Source organism: Perissodus microlepis, chromosome 5 (genome assembly GCF_051167445.1).
Source record: "Perissodus microlepis isolate ML-2025 ecotype Zambia chromosome 5, ASM5116744v1, whole genome shotgun sequence".
Taxonomy (NCBI): domain Eukaryota; kingdom Metazoa; phylum Chordata; class Actinopteri; order Cichliformes; family Cichlidae; genus Perissodus; species Perissodus microlepis.
Genome location: NC_140465.1, coordinates 28,469,549 through 28,490,035, shown reverse-complemented (window position 1 = coordinate 28,490,035; position 20,487 = coordinate 28,469,549). Strand labels below are relative to the sequence as shown.

The 20,487-nt window shown below is 38.2% G+C and overlaps 1 protein-coding gene across 3 annotated transcripts in view; it reads right to left on the bottom strand.

Moving 5' to 3' along the window:
• igsf21a (immunoglobin superfamily, member 21a) overlaps positions 1-20,487 on the bottom strand; it is a 181,937-nt gene that overhangs the window by 50,786 nt on the left and 110,664 nt on the right. For all 3 annotated transcript variants that reach the window (XM_084929175.1, XM_084929174.1, XM_084929176.1), the window contains one exon: positions 15,650-15,768. In XM_084929175.1, coding sequence (XP_084785301.1) covers positions 15,650-15,768 — 119 coding nt within the window. The remainder of the gene's footprint in view (positions 1-15,649; positions 15,769-20,487) is intronic.

Here is a 20,487-nt window from a genome sequence, read left to right as displayed (position 1 = left end):
TAGTAAACCCCTGTGGTTCCAGGATAATAATACAGGGAGGGCAGAATTATTAGGCAAATGAGTATTTTGTCCACATCATCCTCTTCATGCATGTTGTCTTACTCCAAGCTGTATAGGCTCGAAAGCCTACTACCAATTAAGCATATTAGGTGATGTGCATCTCTGTAATGAGAAGGGGTGTGGTCTAATGACATCAACACCCTATATCAGGTGTGCATAATTATTAGGCAACGTCCTTTCCTTTGGCAAAATGGGTCAAAAGAAGGACTTGACAGGCTCAGAAAAGTCAAAAATAGTGAGATATCTTGCAGAGGGATGCAGCAGTCTCAAGATTGCAAAGCTTCTGAAGCGTGATCATCGAACAATCAAGCGTTTCATTCAAAATAGTCAACAGGGTCGCAAGAAGCGTGTGGAAAAACCAAGGCGCAAAATAACTGCCCATGAACTGAGAAAAGTCAAGCGTGCAGCTGCCAAGATGCCACTTGCCACCAGTTTGGCCATATTTCAGAGCTGCAACATCACTGGAGTGCCCAAAAGCACAAGGTGTGCAATACTCAGAGACATGGCCAAGGTAAGAAAGGCTGAAAGACGACCACCACTGAACAAGACACACAAGCTGAAACGTCAAGACTGGGCCAAGAAATATCTCAAGACTGATTTTTCTAAGGTTTTATGGACTGATGAAATGAGAGTGAGTCTTGATGGGCCAGATGGATGGGCCCGTGGCTGGATTGGTAAAGGGCAGAGAGCTCCAGTCCGACTCAGACGCCAGCAAGGTGGAGGTGGAGTACTGGTTTGGGCTGGTATCATCAAAGATGAGCTTGTGGGGCCTTTTCGGGTTGAGGATGGAGTCAAGCTCAACTCCCAGTCCTACTGCCAGTTTCTGGAAGACACCTTCTTCAAGCAGTGGTACAGGAAGAAGTCTGCATCCTTCAAGAAAAACATGATTTTCATGCAGGACAATGCTCCATCACACGTGTCCAAGTACTCCACAGCATGGCTGGCAAGAAAGGGTATAAAAGAAGAAAAACTAATGACATGGCCACCTTGTTCACCTGATCTGAACCCCATTGAGAACCTGTGGTCCATCATCAAATGTGAGATTTACAAGGAGGGAAAACAGTACACCTCTCTGAACAGTGTCTGGGAGGCTGTGGTTGCTGCTGCACGCAATGTTGATGGTGAACAGATCAAAACACTGACAGAATCCATGGATGGCAAGCTTTTGAGTGTCCTTGCAAAGAAAGGTGGCTATATTGGTCGCTGATTTGTTTTTGTTTTGTCTTTGAATGTCGGAAATGTATATTTGTGAATGTGGAGATGTTATGTTGGTTTCACTGGTAAAAATAAATAATTGAAATGGGTATATATTTGTTTTTTGTTAAGTTGCCTAATAATTATGCACAGTAATAGTCACCTGCACACACAGATATCCCCCTAAAATAGCTAAAACTAAAAACAAACTAAAAACTACTTCCAAAAACATTCAGCTTTGATATTAATGAGTTTTTTGGGTTCATTGAGAACATGGTTGTTGCTCAATAATAAAATTATTCCTCAAAAATACAACTTGCCTAATAATTCTGCACTCCCTGTATATACAGAGGTCTAGGTCAACCTTCAAACTAAAGGGCCATGTTTAGCTAAACAATCAAACAGAGAACGATTTTAATTGATTTACAAAAGCCTGGGGTGACAGAGATTCATCCAGCTGCTAATTATTTTCTAAAGCTAACTTGCTAACTTTTCACAAGCCATTCTGGCTTATTTATGTGTTTTTTTATATATATACATTTCTCAAAAGATGGTGACTGTATCCTTTTATTCTGACTATGACTAATTCAGATCAGACATTTCGAAAATTAATGTAGGTTTTCCTCTTCCAATCCCTAAATTGATGGATTTCATGCATAATAAGGGTCCCAGTATAAAATGAGTTTCCCTATTAAATTTTCCATTTACCTTCCCCAGCTCTGATTCCTATTCAAGTTTAGAAAAATTGGTGTACTCAAAAGAAATCAATTCGATCCATGCCCAGAGGCTGCTTTCAGGGGCGCCTAAACCTGCAGTTCTTCTTTCCCCACAAATTTATCGCCTGTCCCACAGTCCTTTGTGCAGCAGTAAAGACGAGTGTCAAATCTCAAAGTGCAGAGACCACAGGGAAAGACACATGGCACCATTTTTGGAAGGATGTGCCACATTCCACCATTCAAGTATGAAACTGGAAAGATTAACTAAACTAAACAACATTCAGAGACCTCACATGTGTGTTTCTAGCTTATACCGAACACAAAAATATTGTTTAGTAATATTTAAATAAAATTAAAACTATTTACATAACAATATAAAAACTGTAGAATCTCTCAGAACACAAAGAGGCAAAACCACATAAGCTATTTAAGTCCACGTCAAGGCAGAAAAGTGTGATTGTAAGGAATAAGGGATTCATTCATTAAAAAAGACAGCAAACATCAGACTGTGCTGAACAAAAAGTCCTTGCAGCACTATATTAATAATCATCTGCTTTTTAGTGACAAATGTAAGGAAAACCTAACAGTGTTTCTGTAAAATCTTGGCGTCTATGTGTCTATAGAACAGCTTCCTTGGCATGTAAGTTTCTGGAACACCATTCTTCCTCAGGATATTTCTTTATTTGGTGTTTTCATAAAGTATCAGGTTCTCTAATGTTTGACCAAAACTTCCCATAGCTTCTAAACTGGGTCAAGTAACTGGTGACTATGACGGCAAAAACATAAGGCATAAGTTTCATACTTGTCAAACCATTCAGTGACCCCCTCAGCGGCCTGTTGAAAGTGCTATTCTGGAAGACACCAGGTGAGCACTTAAAACAAGTTTGTATTTATTTAAAATCACGCTTTTCTCCTTAGAGATAATCAGACCCAAACAATCTAGCATCATGCCTCTCACAGCATAACAGAGCAGCTGGATACCCTTATTGTATGTGTCACAGCACGAGGATGAGAAAGTGTGGACCCAAATGCAGATGACCGTGATGGAAGAGAATATTAAGAAAAAAAGCCTTTATTTAGGGCTGCACAAAACTGCAAACATATGGCAAGGGAAGCCCGAGATAAACTAACAAAACTAAACTGGGAAAAGCTAAACACCAAAACAGTAGATACATAGAGAAAAACACAAAAACCTGAATCTTGAAACCTGAGAGCTGGAAAACCTGAAACTTGGAAACTCGAGGGGAGATAAGCAGATGGACCAACAGGGGAGAAGAGAAGACTAAATACACAAGGATAACAAGGAGATGTGAAACAGAAGGAAAACACAGCTGGGACTAATCAGCAACACATGACAGGGAAGGAACATTGAACGCACTAAAAACAATATTAGGGACGATAAAAATAAAACAGGAAACATGAGAAACAAGCTGAGACACAGACTCGACTCTGGGATGAACAGATATGAGAACATAACTGACTTGACGTGACACATGAAAGACAGAGGAGGCACAGTAACAAAAACTAGGACTAGAACCAACAAATATAACCAGAAACTAATTGAAAGAATATTCAAAAATCAGGAAACACAAAAACACTGGGTCCCCAAACCCATGACCATGACAGTATGATTCAAGGAATTATGGTTTTCTTTCATTTTTTTCTCTTTCCTATATTAAAACAGGCATTGAGTTCAAATTTCTCACCACAGTGTGTATTGAAATTATCCTCTTAACAGCATAAACACAGCCTACGGTTCACTATTATCCATCTCATCAATATGTTCTAAAAAATGTTTTATATGTTCTACAGATGTAACGGAAAGAAAATATGCCATTTACGTCTTTCAAGGCCTTCTTATTCTGAGCTCACTGACTTTCTGGTTTTTGGATTGAAATATTTTAGTTGAGCATAATTCTTACAAAACATTCCTGACAAAATAAAGAGAGCTATTAGAAAACCAAATAGGCACGGTTACAGATAAGTGACCTGTTTATTTCCTTTCATTTTTAGTTATTTTATTTTATTTCATTTATTATCTTCATATTAGGGCTAAAAATGAATCAAATTGTACACTTAAATAACAAACTACCGAGCTCAGTCTTTTTAGTTGTTCTTTTTTCTAACTCAGCTGTCTCTTGGAAAATAAATCAAACTCAGCATCATTTCTTAAAATGAATGAATGAATAATTTCAAGGAAAAGAATAACAATGAGAAGTTTTGGCAAACTTGGGAAATAAATAATTAAACACTGTGAAGTCAAAAACTATTTTAGGCAGATAAGTCCACAGGAAAGGAGAATTATCAAGCAAGGTGATATTGGGGTAAAAGGTAGCGCAACAAAGAGGCTTTTTTTTATCCTTTGGTAAAATCAGTAGTTTGTCTCTGGGGAGGCGAAGCTGTTTCTCCTCTGTCGCCTACTCTGTCATCCATGCTCAAAAGATGGGACCTTGGTGGGGAGCAGAGCGCAGCAAGTGATGAAGACATCCTTAGTGAGAGGGAGTGAAGGGAATGAGGGAGACGCACCACAAGGAATGAAGCTTACACTTCACAGCATTCAGAGAACCACAAGGAGACACTGGGGAGGCACCGTGTTCAGTATCAGGCATACATGTCCTAGGATAAAGGTAGGAGTGCTACCCAAGAAAACAAGAAAGGGCTGCATCATGAAAGACTTCACAAGGTTATTCTGAAGTGATGGTTTAAAGACTTTTGGAGCCATTTGAAGATGTATACTTCTGCATTATGGCGTGGTGCTTTGAAAAAAAATGCTGATTTGCTGAAAGCTTCCTCTTGTCAAAAACACTGTCTCAATGCAACCGACAAGTCTACAACCTTGACTTGACCATTATTTTATTCAACTCGCTTACTTTAAGTGATGTTTCACTCTCCAAAAGAATTAGCAGAAAGTATAGTGTTATAGTGTTAATATGCGGCACAGTAGAACAATCTTTGCATGATGTCCTCCACAGTTGCTCTGCCATGGCTCGGATTATATATCGGGAGAGGTGCATGCAGAAATGATTAATGCTTTACAGGCAGAAGACGCTGTGCCTTCTGGGGTTTAATAAACATCCCTTGATGTCACATGGAGGAAAATGGTATTTGTTTACTGCAAAATGTACTCGACACAGCCCAAGTTTTGGCTCTTTAACAGTGCTAACCTACAGTCATGCAGGGTCTACTCAGGACAGGCTAAATTCAAAATGAGAAGCAAAAGTTTTGCCTGCAAGGTCTCATGCTATTAAGTGTGTACATGGGAGATGAAAATAGATACCCTAAAATAATGCAGTTGAAAAAAAAACCCCACACTTTTGTGTTTTAGCACTATTTAATATGGGCACATAGGACTGAAGCACAGCACAGACATGCTTTGGCTGGATAATAATGCTATTATACTTTCCTCAATATTTTTTCCCTTTCCTAGACACTCTGCCTGTCTTTGCCGATGATCTGCAAACTAAACCTAGTGCACCGCACTCAACTAAAACTAAGCTAGCAGTTAATGATGGATGGAATGAGTCAAAAGATTAAAAAACTGAGTGCTCCCAAACAGATAACTGAATCCTGGAATCCTTTCTTGTGACAATAGATAACATCATTTACTGTTAAAATTTGTAACCACATCAAGCATATGACTTTGTATTTGAGAAAATAATTACAGTATAAAATGGGAAAATATTATCATATTTATCCATCCATGTCTTTAGCAGAGCTTAGTGTTTGAAATATTATAGCACTTCCTATGATGTAAGTTTTTAGATACTTTTTGCCCATCAGATCTCAAAGGATTCTTTACTGCTACCTCTACTTTTGCTGCTTTATAGTTTTATGCATACAAAGGCAAAAGAAAATTAATCAGTGCACATAACTGGCTTACATCAGCTATTCTCACACATAAACTCCTTAAAATGTTGGAGAAGTGTGTTGGTATATTGTACGAAGTGGCCCTTTTTAACTGCACATAGCGGGAAATAACCTGCTTCAGACTTGTTTGCAATTCTGTTCACGTTTAGTAAAGCAGAGGGAGTTGCCTGCATAGAGTGCAGTTCCCAATCCCTGAGTGAGAATTTACTAGACTATTACTGCACATGGATTAAAGAATGTTTAATGTTAGAACCAAATGCAACAAACATTTGTATTCTCCACGTTTAAGTTTAAACTTCTAAGTGCATCTGTGAAAAGAGCTAGACGGTGTGTCATGATAGCTCATGCAGACTATGTCAGGCCAAATATTGCATCCTAAAGTCTTTTAGTGGACAGAATATAAGCAGATGATATGACGCAAGCATCAGATGCTTGTTTTTTGTTTGCTGTGTGAAATCTCTTGGTATGAAAACAGGCTTACTCATGAGGCTTCAGCCTTGGCATGCGTTGGCCGCCCTGCTGATGAGTGCCTGGTGAATGTCAACTGAATGAGGCACTGAATGAGCTAGAGGGTAAAAATGGCTTGTCGTTAATGTGGCCTCAAATGAGATACAGTATGGCTCCAAATGTGATTTCAAGATTATGCCGCAACCCAGTTGAAGCTAATTAGTAGCAAGATTGGAGCAAAATATTTCACTGTTTTACCAATGAAGGTTAAAAACCCTGCTTCTCTGTTAATAAAAGATTTCATGTTTGAGTGCGTTTTGAAAAAAGCAAAAACGCGTAAAGGGGATATTTTCTGACAAAACTGAGTACGGAAAGGAGCCCCCCCCTCAAAAAAAAAAAAAAATCAGAGAGAAATTCCTTTACTTTGAATTAGTGATACACAGACTGTCAGTTCAATGTTGGGTTAAAAGAATCATTGAGGAAGCCCATGGGTTGTTTACTTTTGCCTCATTTATTACCACAGGGTTTTCACAAAGGCAGACATTTAATAATTCAACTGAATTCATTTAATTCTTCTTCTTTTTTTTACTACAGTGGGCTCCAAGCCAACATATTATATTGGCTCTATAAGCTGCTCAAGTTAGAGAAGAGGAAAAACACTCCTCAAAGGATAGTCTAATGTTTATTGCAGCGTTTTCTCATAGTGAGATATGCGTCTTTTTTTCTTGTCAGTCAGCAAAACTTTGAAAGAAGTAAATTTCAAGTGGAAGTATGTTTTGTAGATATATCTTTTCCACATGTCCTCAGATCAGAAATTTACCCTACAAATTTTGATCTTTTCTTACACCAAACCAAGTAACAATGCTGATTAAGTCTAATCAAACAGCAGTTTAAAAGGAAACTAAAATTACAGTCTGTTTATCCTCACATATTGTCATGTTTTCTTCTCCTCACCCCCAACCAATGGCTGCCCCTCTCTGTCCCTGGTTCTGCTGGAGGTTTCTTCCTGTTAAAAGGGAGTTTTTCCTGTCCACTGTCTCCAGAGCGCTTGCTCATAGGGGAACTGATTGTTGAGCTTTTCTATGTTTTCTCTATATTATTAAAATGTCTTTATCTTACAATATAAAGGACTCTAAGGTAAATGTTTTTGTGATTTGGTGCTACATAAATAAAACTGAATTAAATTTGCTGTTTGTTGAAGCTGGCATGTCACTGACATTGGCAGGGTGTTGTTTAACATCAATGTTGTGATACAAAGTCTTTTATGGAAGTTACTGAGACAGGACTCACTCCAAACCCATCACATACAAATGCCTATAAAGGACCTATAGCCAATATGCTGAGACTCACTGGATAAGGACAATGTTCAGGTTTAATACAGTAAAGGGGATTATTTTAACCAAGACCATATTTCATTCTTAAACTTAAACAAGTAATTTTTAGTTACCAAACCCAATCAGCTAGTTTTGATGCCTGAAAAAAGAAGCAGCATAAAGTAACATAAACCTAACCACCAAGTGAAAGCAAACAGAGAGAAACCACCAACACTAATCTGTGAGAGAAAACAAAATATGAACCTTGATTCTGGCTGTGCTGCAAACCCTCTTACTTCATTATTTATACTTTGCAGCTCTTTACAAGAGGACCATTATTGCTTAGCATCAAGGACTAAGTGCCAAGACACCAATGCCAAAGGACATCTTGTGCGTATCTCTGCAGCACCATTATTGCAAAAGAACAATTTTTGACACAAAGTGATAGAAAAAATGGTGGAAAATTCCTTTTCACTGACAAAAATCTTTAGATTGAAAACTCTGATTCCACAAATTCCTGAAAAATATGAATATAATGTTGACATAACATGTAGCTAAAAAGGCAAAGTAGATTATATCGTCTTTTGCATATAACACTTTTGCATGGAATCAGTTGAATATGTTCTGGTGGTGACACCACTCTGCAGAACATTAAGTGTGATGAGCAGGAACGTGACACAGAGGATAAATGAGAGAGTAGAGGAGAATCATATCAAGGACTCTCAAACAATCCCCTATGATGACCTGAGGCGTGCTAAAAGACGACATAGCAAACACTTCAGAGTGCGAGTGATAAGTCTGACAAAATTGGCATTCTTTCTGAGGGAGGAGAATTAGGACACTGTCACTTTGTGTCGATTCTGGCCAAGATGTTTGCCTCATTTTCCCAACACGTCCAGGACACAGAGGAAACAATTGCTCACTAACAATCCATCAAACCCTGCCACCCAAACAAGCCTCTCCAAGCATAAACACACAAACTGGCATGCAAGCATTCACACACAGCCACTAAACTCTTCTTACTCGTCCACTGAACTGCTGTGTCTGCAGGCATTGCTGTCCAAGGGCTTGGCTTGTGCACCATTAATCCCACCCATGAATTTATAAATGAGCACCTAAATATACACAGTGTTTAATTAAAGTTAGATGTCTATTACTGAAGCACATCCCAGTTATATGGGAAGAGAAGGTAATCAGTCCCTCTACACCTTCATCCCTGTATCCACGGATTACAAATACATCTTATTCATCCTAAATATTAATAGAAAATATTTCTAAAATTACATGACATGATGTTGTGGAGATGTCACATGTTACCAAACCATTGTCTCAAACACACAGCACCACAAAAAGCTAATTGCTTTGAGCAACATGCACAGATCAACTAGGAGCGAGCTTTCCAAGGTCAGGATGTGTTATTATGAGACAAATACCCTTTCCCTGTAATCTTTGGAATGTCGCATAGAAATCACTTTGGGTAATAACAAATAATGACTGGATTTTTACCATTGGGAAAGAGATATTGATTTTTTTTCACCCACCAAAGCCTTAAATTATGACCTTAGCTTTACAGCAATGGATATGTCACTGCTCTCAGAATGAAACATCAATTTTTCTGCCTGGAAACAAGTCTGTCCTGTGAAGTTTTAAAATCACACTATAATGAATTCATTACATGTGAATAACATGTTATAATTTATGCACCAAAATGTCTCACATTCTGGCTTTCGTCGTTGCTTTATACAACTCTACCAGACAAATTATTCTACATAGAACGGGACATGACAAAGGTATAAAAAATTAAAGAGAAAAGGCCTTATTGTTTTGACTGGTGGTTCAAAATGTGTACAGTGATCCCTCGCTATAAAGCGGGTCACCTTTCGCGGCTTCGCTGTTTCGCGGATTGTTTTTGTGCAATTTTGCATTTATTTTTTTTTAACAGCACATTGTGTTCTGCGTCCTGATTGGCTGTAGACCATTGTCAGTCAATCTCGTGCCGTGTCTCCTGTACAGTACAGAATGCGTCCAGCTTGCAAAATTTACATAAATCTTTGATTGCTAGCAGTGTGATTCTGAAGTGCTGTACTGTATGTTTGTAAGTTTTCTCCCCAACAAACACAACAATGTCGACAAAACGTTTTGCACCGTCAAAAGCACCTGCGGGTGCCTTTGGTTTCATACTATTGAGAGCTTTGAGAGTGTTTAAACAAGAGAGAAAAGTGTGAAAATGTTTATGCCTGTCTGAGAAAAGTGTAAACAGTGTGTAGCAAGGGGTTGTAATAATGGTAAAAAATAAAGTTGGCTGCTTCGCGGATTTCACGTATCATGGTTTATTTTTAGAATGTAACTCCCGCAATAAACGAGGGACCACTGTATTTTAACTATGAAGGCATCAGTGGTACTTGCATTTGAATAAATTCAGTGCTGTTCACCTGTTACAGGACCAGAGTTATATGCAACAGTACTATCATTTTTGTCATGTGAAGCTGAAACTGGTGTTAATTATTGCAACCATTGACCTTTGCGGCCTAGCTATCACTTCTTACAAAAGAGACTGTAAGTTCCACTTACTTCCTTTACATTTTGTTGAATGTATACACAAAGCAGTGTAATGAGGATTCTATCCATTCATCTATTCTCTTAACTGCTTTTCCAGTTCTGGGTTACAGGGTGCTGGAGCCTATGCTTGCTGTCATGGGATGAGAGGCAGTGTACACCTAGACTGATTAAAACCCAAATCAACTGATCAGAGTTTCCTAAAAACTCGAATCAGTCAAAATAACTGCAACTGGTACAACTCTAACTGTAATACATGACTGCTTACAGTTTGAGTCAATTTGGTCTTTAACACTATCCCTCACAGCATAGGAGTGCAGGAAAAAGACTTCTCAAACTTGCAAGAAATTGAAGGACAGCAGTGTGAGTGTCAAGAGTTCAGGGTTTAGCCTTTTAAAACTCAGTGATTGAATTCTTGGCAGCAGATGCATTAAAATGACAATTCTTATTTATGAAGCCCTTTTAAAAATTAAAATACTCACCATGTACCGCTTCCTATTAATTGACTTTTTTCTTTCTCATTTTCTTTCTTTTGCCTCTCTGCTTTTTTCTTTACTTCCCATTGAACTTGACACACTAATAGGTTATGAATAATTCTGTTTCAGTTTAGACGGCAATTAGCTACAATGCCAGGGGCCATTCTTCTTCCTTTTTAGTGGAGTGGTGATTTAAGACCCAGCTGAGTAAGGGGGCTCCAGCCGTCCGACAACCACATCATTTTCTTCTTTCAATCCAAGAGTGAAACACAAAAGAGTTAACTGAGCAAATCCTCTCTCATTGATAAAGTCTTTCTCTTAAGTAAATGTGGAATGTGGGGGAGGGCTCTACACAGAATTATCCGATCGCTTATCAAAAAGAAAATAACAGGGTCACAGGCTTAGTTTAAATATATATGTTAAAAGAACTAAAATGAAAAGAAAAAGAAAACATCACCAGTTCCTGGGGACAAAAGAAAAAAATCTTAATACTGGAGTAAGGTTGTCAAATGGTGTCCCTCTCTGGTGTTCCACTGAAAAATTTTACAATTGCTAATTAGCCACAGGACCACATGGAGAACAGCATGTCTTTGCTCTGGAATTGATACATCAGAGGCAAGCAAAGCAGCTGTTGTAAGAGGGACTTAAATACAATAATTACAGCACAGGCTGAGCAATAGGCTACAGGCACAAAACCACAAAACCTCCTCTAGTGATTGAAACAAAGAGGCAACAATATAAAAAGGTAAATGGAAGAAAACAAATATTCATGTGAATTAAATGAACATGTTTGATAAAAATAAATATAAAAAATCAAAGATCAATCAAATCAAAATAGGTGCTTTATTGAAAATTTGTTGCTTTTATAGTAGAAAGATGTCCTCCTATCAACTTGAATTGTTAGTTGGATCAATTTTACGATACTTGCTAACACACCCTCAGGAACCAAATTTCTTTTAACTTCATATTTGAAGGAAGCAATAAACATCTGATGGCAGAAATTCAAGATAAAGATCATTAATGAAATTTAATCAATTCCTCCATAGCCCAAGGACCTATCCCTCCACAAGAATACAGGGAACATGTTTAACTATTCTTGATGTCATTAAGATAATGAAAAAAAAATACATCCTTAAACAAGAAAAAATAATACTGCATCAACCTAAAAAAAAAATCACCTCTTTGTAAAATATCTTTGGTATTCATTGAGTGAGGGTAAATAATTCACTTGCCGCCTCTACTCCCATTGTTTTCTCTCTGAGCCAACATCCATCTGATTAGTGTGTCATTTAGTGTGTCATATTAATTAACGAAAGACCAAGACAGACTTTTAATTCATTTGAAAGCCTGATGCTTAGCCTTGTCCACCCCAGCTGTAAAACTCAGAAACCAGTCTTACTTGTTATCGTCTATCGTCCACCTGGGCCTTACACAGAGTTTCTCTCTGATTTCTCAGACTTTTTATCTGATTTAGTGCTCAGCTCAGATAAAATAATTATTGTGGGTGATTTTAACATCCATGTAGATGCTAAGAATGACAGCTTCAACATGGCATTTAATCTGTTATTAGACTCAATTGGCTTCTCTCAAAATGTAAAAGAACCCACCCACCACTTTAATCACACTCTAGATCTTGTTTTAACATATGGCATAGAAACTGAACATGTAACAGTGTTTCCTGAAAACCCTCTCCTGTCTGATCATTTCCTGATAACATTTACATTTACAATAATTGATTACACAGCAGTGGAGAGTAGACTTTATCAAAGTAGATGTCTTTCTGAAAGCGCTGTAACTAAGTTTAAGAATATAATCCACCCACTGTTATCATCTTCAATGACCTGTACCAACACAGAGCAGAGCAGCTATCTGAACGCTACCCCACAGAGGTCGATTATCTTGTTAATAATTTTACCTCCTCACTACTATGACTCTGGATACTGTAGCTCCTGTGAAAACTAAGACCTGAAATCAGAAGTACCTGACTCAATGGTATAATTCTCAAACACGTACCCTAAAGCAGATGACTCGTAAGTTGGAGAGGAAATGGCGTGTCACAAATTTAGAGGATCATCATTTAGCCTGGAGAAATAGCTTGCTGCTTTATAAGAAAGCCCTCCGCAAAGCCAGAACATCTTACTATTCATCACTGATTGAAGAAAATAAGAATAACAACCCCCAGCTTTCTCTTCAGCACTGTAGCCAGGCTGACAAAAAGTCAGAGCTCTTTTGAGCCAACCATCCCTTTAACGTTAACTAGTAATTACTTCATGAACTTCTTCACAAATAAAATTTTTATCATTAGAGAAAAAATTACAAATAATCATCTCACAGATGTAATATTATCTACAGCTACTCTTAGTACCATTGATGTTAAGTTAGACTCTTTTTCTCCAATTGATCTTTCTGAGCTAACTTCAATAATCACTTCCTCCAAACCATCAACGTGTCTTTTAGACCCCATTCCTACAAAACTGCTCAAAGAAGTCCTGCCATTAATTAATTCTTCAATCTTAAATATGATCAACCTATCTCTAATAATCAGCTATGTACCACAGGCCTTCAAGGTGGCTGTAGTTAAACCTTTACTCAAAAAGCCATCTCTAGACCCAGCAGTCTTAGCTAATTATAGGCCAATCTCCAACCTTCCTTTCATATCAAACATCCTTGAAAGAGTAGTTGTCAAACAGCTAACAGATCATCTGCTCATCACAGCACAGAAACAGCTTTAGTGAAGGTTACAAATGATCTTCTTATGGCCTCTGACAGTGGACTCATCTCTGTGCTTGTCCTGCTAGACCTTAGTGCAGCATTCGATACTGTTGACCATAATATCCTATTAGAGCGATTAGAGCATACTGTAGGTATTACAGGTACTGTGCTGCAGTGGTTTGTATCATCTATCTAATAGACTCCAATTTGTACATGTAAATGGAGAGTCCTCTTCACACACTAAGGTCAATTATGGTGTTCCACAGGGTTCAGTGCTAGGACCAATTCTATTTCCCTTAGGCAGTATCATTAGAAGACATAGCATAAATTTTCACTGCTATGCAGATGACACCCAGCTCTATCTATCCATGAAGCCAGATAACACACACCAATTAGTTAAACTGAAGACCTGGATGGCTGCTAACTTTCTGCTTCTTAATTCAGATAAAACTGAGGTTATTGTACTCGGCCCTGAAAATCTTAGAAATATGGTATCTAAGCAGATTCTTACTCTGGATGGCATTACCTTGGCCTCCAGTAACGCTGTGAGGAACCTTGGAGTCATTTTTGACCAGGACATGTCCTTCAACGCACATATTAAACAAATATGTAAGACTGCTTTCTTCCATTTGCGCAACATCTCTAAAGTTAGAAATATCCTGTCTCAGAGTGATGCTGAAAAACTAGTTCATGCATTCATTACTTCCAGGCTGGACTACTTTAATTCATTATTATCAGGATGTCCTAAAAACTTGCTGAAAAGTCTTCAGCTAATCCAAAATGCTGCAGCAAGAGTACTGACAGTGACTAGAAAGAGAGAGCATATTTCTCCTGTTTTGGCTTCCTGTTAAATCCAGAATTTAATTCAAAATCCTGCGGTCTTAAATAATCAGGCCCCATCTTATCTTAATGACCTTGTAGTACCATATCACCCTATTAGAGCACTTCGCTCTCGCTCTACAGGCCTACTTGTTGTTCCTAGAGTATTTAAAAGTAGAATGGGAGGGAGAGCCTTCAGTTTTCAGGCCCCTCTTCTGTGGAACCAGCTTCCAGTTTGGATTCGGGAGACAGACACTATCTCTACTTTTAAGATTAGGCTTAAAACTTTCCTTTTTGCTAAAGCATATAGTTAGGGCTGGTCCAGGTGACCCTGAATCCTCCCTTAGTTATGCTGCAATAGACGTAGGCTGCCGGGGATTCCCATGATGCATTGAGTTTTTCCTTTCCAGTCACCTTTCTCACTCACTATGTGTTAATAGACCTCTCTGCATCGGATCATATCTGTTATTAATCTCTGTCTCTCTTCCACAGCATGTCTTTATCCTGTTTTCCTTCTCTCACCCCAACCGGTCGCAGCAGATGGCCGCCCCTCCCTGAGCCTGGTTCTGCCGGAGGTTTCTTCCTGTTAAAAGGGAGTTTTTCCTTCCCACTGTTGCCAAAGTGCTTGCTCATAGGGGGTCATATGATTGTTGGGTTTTTCTCTGTATCTATTATTGTGCGATCTACTGTACAATATAAAGCGCCTTGAGGCGACTTTTGTTGTGATTTGGCGCTATATAAATAAAATTGAATTGAATTGAAATTTAAAAAAAGAAAATCCCACAAAACCCTGACACACAGCAGTGTGCTAACAGATATTCTCAAAATTATACCAAGTGCAAAACAACTGATCACACATGTTAGAAAAAAAATCTGATTATGTAAATATTCCTTTTTATCCAGTATGCTACACGTTTTCCTTCAAATTAGGGCAAATGAAGGAAAGATCAGAGATGATGGGCATGTGTAGATCTTTTTCGCACACAAATTAAGGTTAGTTCAGGAAATAAACATTGAAATAGAAATATTGTCTCACTGTATTATCAAAGAAATGAAATGGATACTTTTTTTTTTAAAGAAAGACAGTAAAATTATATCTAACTTCTAGAAATTTGAGCTAAATGGAGCTGCAAACAATAGTTACTTTGCATTATTTTAAACACTTGTTTAATATTTTTGTTTCTTTTTGGGGTAAAAAAGATTTCTTCTGACATACAGGAAAACAGTATCTCTGTATCATTTTTTTAAACATCCCCCTATGGCACCGCATATTGAAGCTTCAGTCTTTTGAGTGATCAAGAGGCTTCTCCCTTGCCTGCAGGCGAGCAGCACAACCAGTTTTTCAGTCTTTTCTCTCTATCTGACCTGCAGACTTTGAACAGTCCCTCGCCATGCAATACATGTCCCATCCGAGCATCCCATTTTAACCAAAAAGACATTGACTTTTGGTGCTTTTAAAATAAAGATAGAGTGCAATGATGATACTCACACATAACCGTAAGAAAAACATTCCCTGAAGCCAGGACAACTTTCTCCCTTGTTGCCCGGTCGTAGATGCCCACATGGCATTCATAAGGCCCGTTGTCTGAGATCCTGACCTCTGGGAGTCTGCAAAGTAAAGGGTTACACTGTGAGTTGATACTCGTGTTTCAATTTTTGTACTAACATCTGACAACAGAACAATTACATTAGCAAGTACATACACGGGAAGATAACTATTTGTGTTGACAGAAGCTACTTTCAGCTGCTCCCTCATTCACTAGGGGTCACTACAGCAGATAGCGCCACATGTTTAATTTGGGAGATTTTTACACCTTCCTGACACAATCCCCATGGGATCTGCGTCTTCTCTCGGGATTAAACCAAGGCACTCTTGCTTGTTAGGTAAATGTGCAAATCATGACACTTTCACATAAAAACTGAATGTGTCAATCAGTGTCAATAGAATAGCCTTGTAAAGGTTCAGTCATGATGCACGTGTATAATTGCTATCAAAATTAATCCAGAGTCCATAGTAGGGCTGGGCTATATCATACCGTTCACGGTAATACCGGTGTAATTTTGGGCAACGATAGGAAAATGAAATATCTCGATAGAATATGGGTAAAACGCGCATGCGCAGTGCCAATGTTTACATACGCACATGGCGGCGACGCAGAATGAGAAGAGCGAAAGCCGATCGTTGAATAAAACAGATGAACCAGAACTGGTTTGTAAAAATGCTGCAACTTCAGTGGTGTGGAACTGGTTTAGCTTTCGTCCGTCAGATACACAAAAAAGCACTATTTTTGGTAGAGCATGCTAGCGGGCTGTCGTTATTACCGTGTTGTTTGGAAAATACGGCACACTTAAAATCAATCCTTTGATTTTTCTGAAAATCGACAGTGCCCCTTATAATCCTGTGTGCCTTATGTATGAATTCTGGTTGTGTTTACTGACCTCGAAACGATTTTATGTCGTACACGGCGCTCGAAAATCTGTCAAATGTTTTAGTACGACTTTGCTAAGCTACGAAGCCGCACCACTTGATGGATTGTCGGAGCATTACGGCATTGGGCAGGCGCCTCGCAGAGTGATACGTACTGTGCTTCAACATAATATTACCGTATTGTGTGTGTATAACCTCTTTTTAAGTTTTGTGGATATTATACATGGTTATGCTGAGGATATGTCGGCCAGTTTCCACTGGAAATGCCTTTTGGTTAAACTGTCAGCAAGGAATTTGCACTGTTACATTTTTATATAACTTTAATGCACATAAAAAACAGCTGCTTGTTTAAGTGAAAATACATTGATGGGGTTTTTTGCACTAATAAAGTTGTGGACTTGTAAAGTATTTTGTCTAGAGTCAATTATATTGTCAGTTATATCGTTATCGCAAATTTTCAAATGTATATCGTGATAAATATTTTTGGTCATATCGCCCTGCTCTAGTCCAGAGATGACTGCAGCCCGGCCCTTGAGCAATGAAACCCAGAGCGTCAGTGCTCCACCCAACATAAACCATGAAAACTTTGGCCTTCAGGAAGTGTTTCTGTTATGGAATATGTTATTGTAGTAGCAACCAGGAAAATGGTAGAGAATATCGTTGAAAATGAAGAAGTTATCTACATAGTGAATGACTTACTTAAACTGAAACTCTAATATTTTCCAAACTGGTGAGCACAAGGCCAAATTGAAAAAAGGATTTGTTACAGTCACAAAACTTTACAGGTGCATTCGAGGGTGTCGGGATCCCATCACATAATGGTTCCTTGTAGTTGACTAGATTTAACTAGTTAACTACAAGGAACGATTATGACAGTAAACACACACACACAACGCAAACAAATCTACAAGTTGAACAGCGAGCCCCTTTTGCAGGCCCATTAATGACCAAGGGTCCATCTGTATCAGTTTTTTGCTCATCCATCATTTCTTAATAAATTAATCGGACATTGACGATGTCTGTTAGAATAAAAGATCCCACAAAACAAAGTTTATCAGTGTCTCACATAGACTGAATAAATACTTAGTTCAGATTACAGATCAGTTGAGTGTCAGAATTCAGAAGTCAAAAAGTTTCGTCAAAAAGTATCACTCTTTTGCTATCGTCTGCATCCTTCAAATGAAAATACACTGACTGAAATACTGAAGTCTTTGGTACATTTGACAACCCTGTTGCCGGTTTATGACACTTTTTTCTATGAAAGATAAGTGTAGAGTGTTCTTATAAAAAACAAAAAAGAAAACCCTAAAAGTATATTTCAGAAAACAGCTTTCACTATACTTGTTTTTCATCTGTAATTCTGCAGAGACAGGCAGCGATTATCCAGTCAGCGATAGCAAATGACCATTTTTGAAAGAGAACAAGAGCACAATCTGTATTCTGTACTCAGCTAATATGTCAACAGTGATAATCAAAGTGAGACACCACTAGTCACATTTAGCTCCTGTGATTTATGCCCACAAAACAGGGACAATTGTCCTTGCTGCTCGGGTGTTTCAGACGGGGACCTCTGTTAGAACAGCAGCAGGGTGCTCTTAGCAGCCAGGCTTTAATGAGTTCAGCTGTGTGTTTGTGTGTGTATGCATATAGGTGCGTGTCTGGAGGAGGGGAGCGCTCCCTATTGGAGAGCAGTCAAATCAGTGTGACTATACACACACACATATATATATATATATATATATATATATATATATATATATATATATATATATATATATATATATATATATATATATGTGTGTGTGTGTGTTTGTTTTATTTAACTTTTATTTATACAGGGAGTCCCATTGAGACTTAATGTCTCATCTACAAGAGAGACCTGTTTCAGACATGTTTACTGAGACTTCTATCTGACCACTGTATGATTTGTCACATCTTTGATCCATGAATAATTAAGAAATAGGAAATAAAACACCACATTTGAAGTTTGTACCTGCTGATTAGACAAGTGCTCTACATGTGTTTCGTTTCTCTGGTTCTTCAAGTGTTTAGTAAAACCTAATGAAAAATGGATAGATACAATGAGTAGGCACACTGAGGTTTTCTCCCATAGCACTTGAGGAATACGCATATAACAGGCAACACTTTTTTTTAACACTACTGAATAAAAGTGATGAGAATAGCACAGTGACTCTCCCTCTGTGGTGGTGTTGGGTAATTGGTTTTATTATGGTAAATGCTGATGTAGTCCATTGCATTGTTTTTGCAAACAAAGCCATAGTTCACTATCCACAGTCCTGACTACTGCTTATATGGATTCAAACCAAGACAGAGACGGAACTTACCAAGTCCAAAAAGAAGGACCATAACGATAAGATGTGGAAGAATTTGTGGAAGAAAGAAACCTCAAATCAAATCATTTCTGAGTGACTACCTGCTTGGAGTCTCTTACAGTTTGACAGCTAGTTTGACACATGTGTCTAGCTGTCTGGACTTGGGAAAGAGGAAAGGTTGTACTCCTAACACTGAGACTTCTTTTAAATATTAAGACTGGTGGAATTAAATTTTCAGCGCCCTCTCTAATCCTCGATTCCATGCATTTGAGAAGTGTTGGTCCACTGAGACCCCCCCCCAAGTTTTTGTTTGGTATGAATCTCAATTTAAAAAGAATAAAGTCATTTTAGTATTGATTTATTTTCTTTCATATTACTGCTCTGATTACACCCATACATCACAAGAACCATCAACACAGTTAAATGCGTGTGTTTACATCTTAGTGAACAGCATTATTAGGAGCGCTTAAACAAACTGTTAAGCAAACGTGGCTATTTTGAGTTGTTCTACAATTGAACCGCAGCAGCACAACATTTATCAGCTAGGTTTATAAAAATGTAGCACCATCACATTTATTTATTTATATTTGTCTTTTTATTTATTTATTTCATTTGTTGTGAAAATTTGGGTCTCAGTCAGTTGTAAAAAGGTGTTTGGGCAATGACACAAACCATAGCAGATGGTTAAATCAAAGTCTTTCTCAGCCTTCAGAACTAAAACGATTATCAGCAAACCAAACATATAGGTAATTAAATTAAAAAGAACAAAAAAAACAATTTCTGAAAACTACAAAATGTCCCATGTTAAAACACGCACACACAAAACAGCAGGTACACAGTGGCGGTCGATATCTATGGGCCCCCATGGAGGAGCAGCAAAAACAGCACACCGCAAAGAGAGATCGATTGTCCCCTAGGAGTTTTCCTGTAATGCAGGCCTTCCTCTAGAACTTCTTCTGCCTACAAATGCAAGAAAATGCAACTGCCTAGATGGAGAGTGAAAAAGAGAAGACTTGACAGAGTGGTGTCTGATAGCTCATCCAGTCAATCTCTGCATCAAATTAACTAGCACATTGTCAGATACTCTTTCTGGCCTGAAGCATTATGGGTGAATGGGTAAAGACTGGCAGTTGTAAGATAGTGAAAAGCAGAGATAAACTGCTGAGGACGGGATGCAAAGTGAGGTGTGTAGTCATCTGTTTCCTTAATGAATGAGCATGAAACAAAAATAATCAGGATAATGCTGTGATTCGGTGAGTGTGACAGACTCACTACTCTGTGGTTGCATTATACTAAGTGCTGATGTAGCTCATCTTTCTGTCCTTACCCAACACTATAGTCCTGCTGTTTGCTACCCTAAGTACTTAGGATTTATGCATTGAAATCCACACAAACGCAAAAAGCAGAGCACAGTGACAAAAAGGTAGAAAGAATGGAGGTATTGCTGAAAGAAGGGTAAACGCCCAAATTGAAACCAAACACACAGAAACACACAAAGAACACACACACACAGACTTTCTGTTGATTAAAATAACTCTAAAGCCCCATTCAGTGTGCATTAATTTG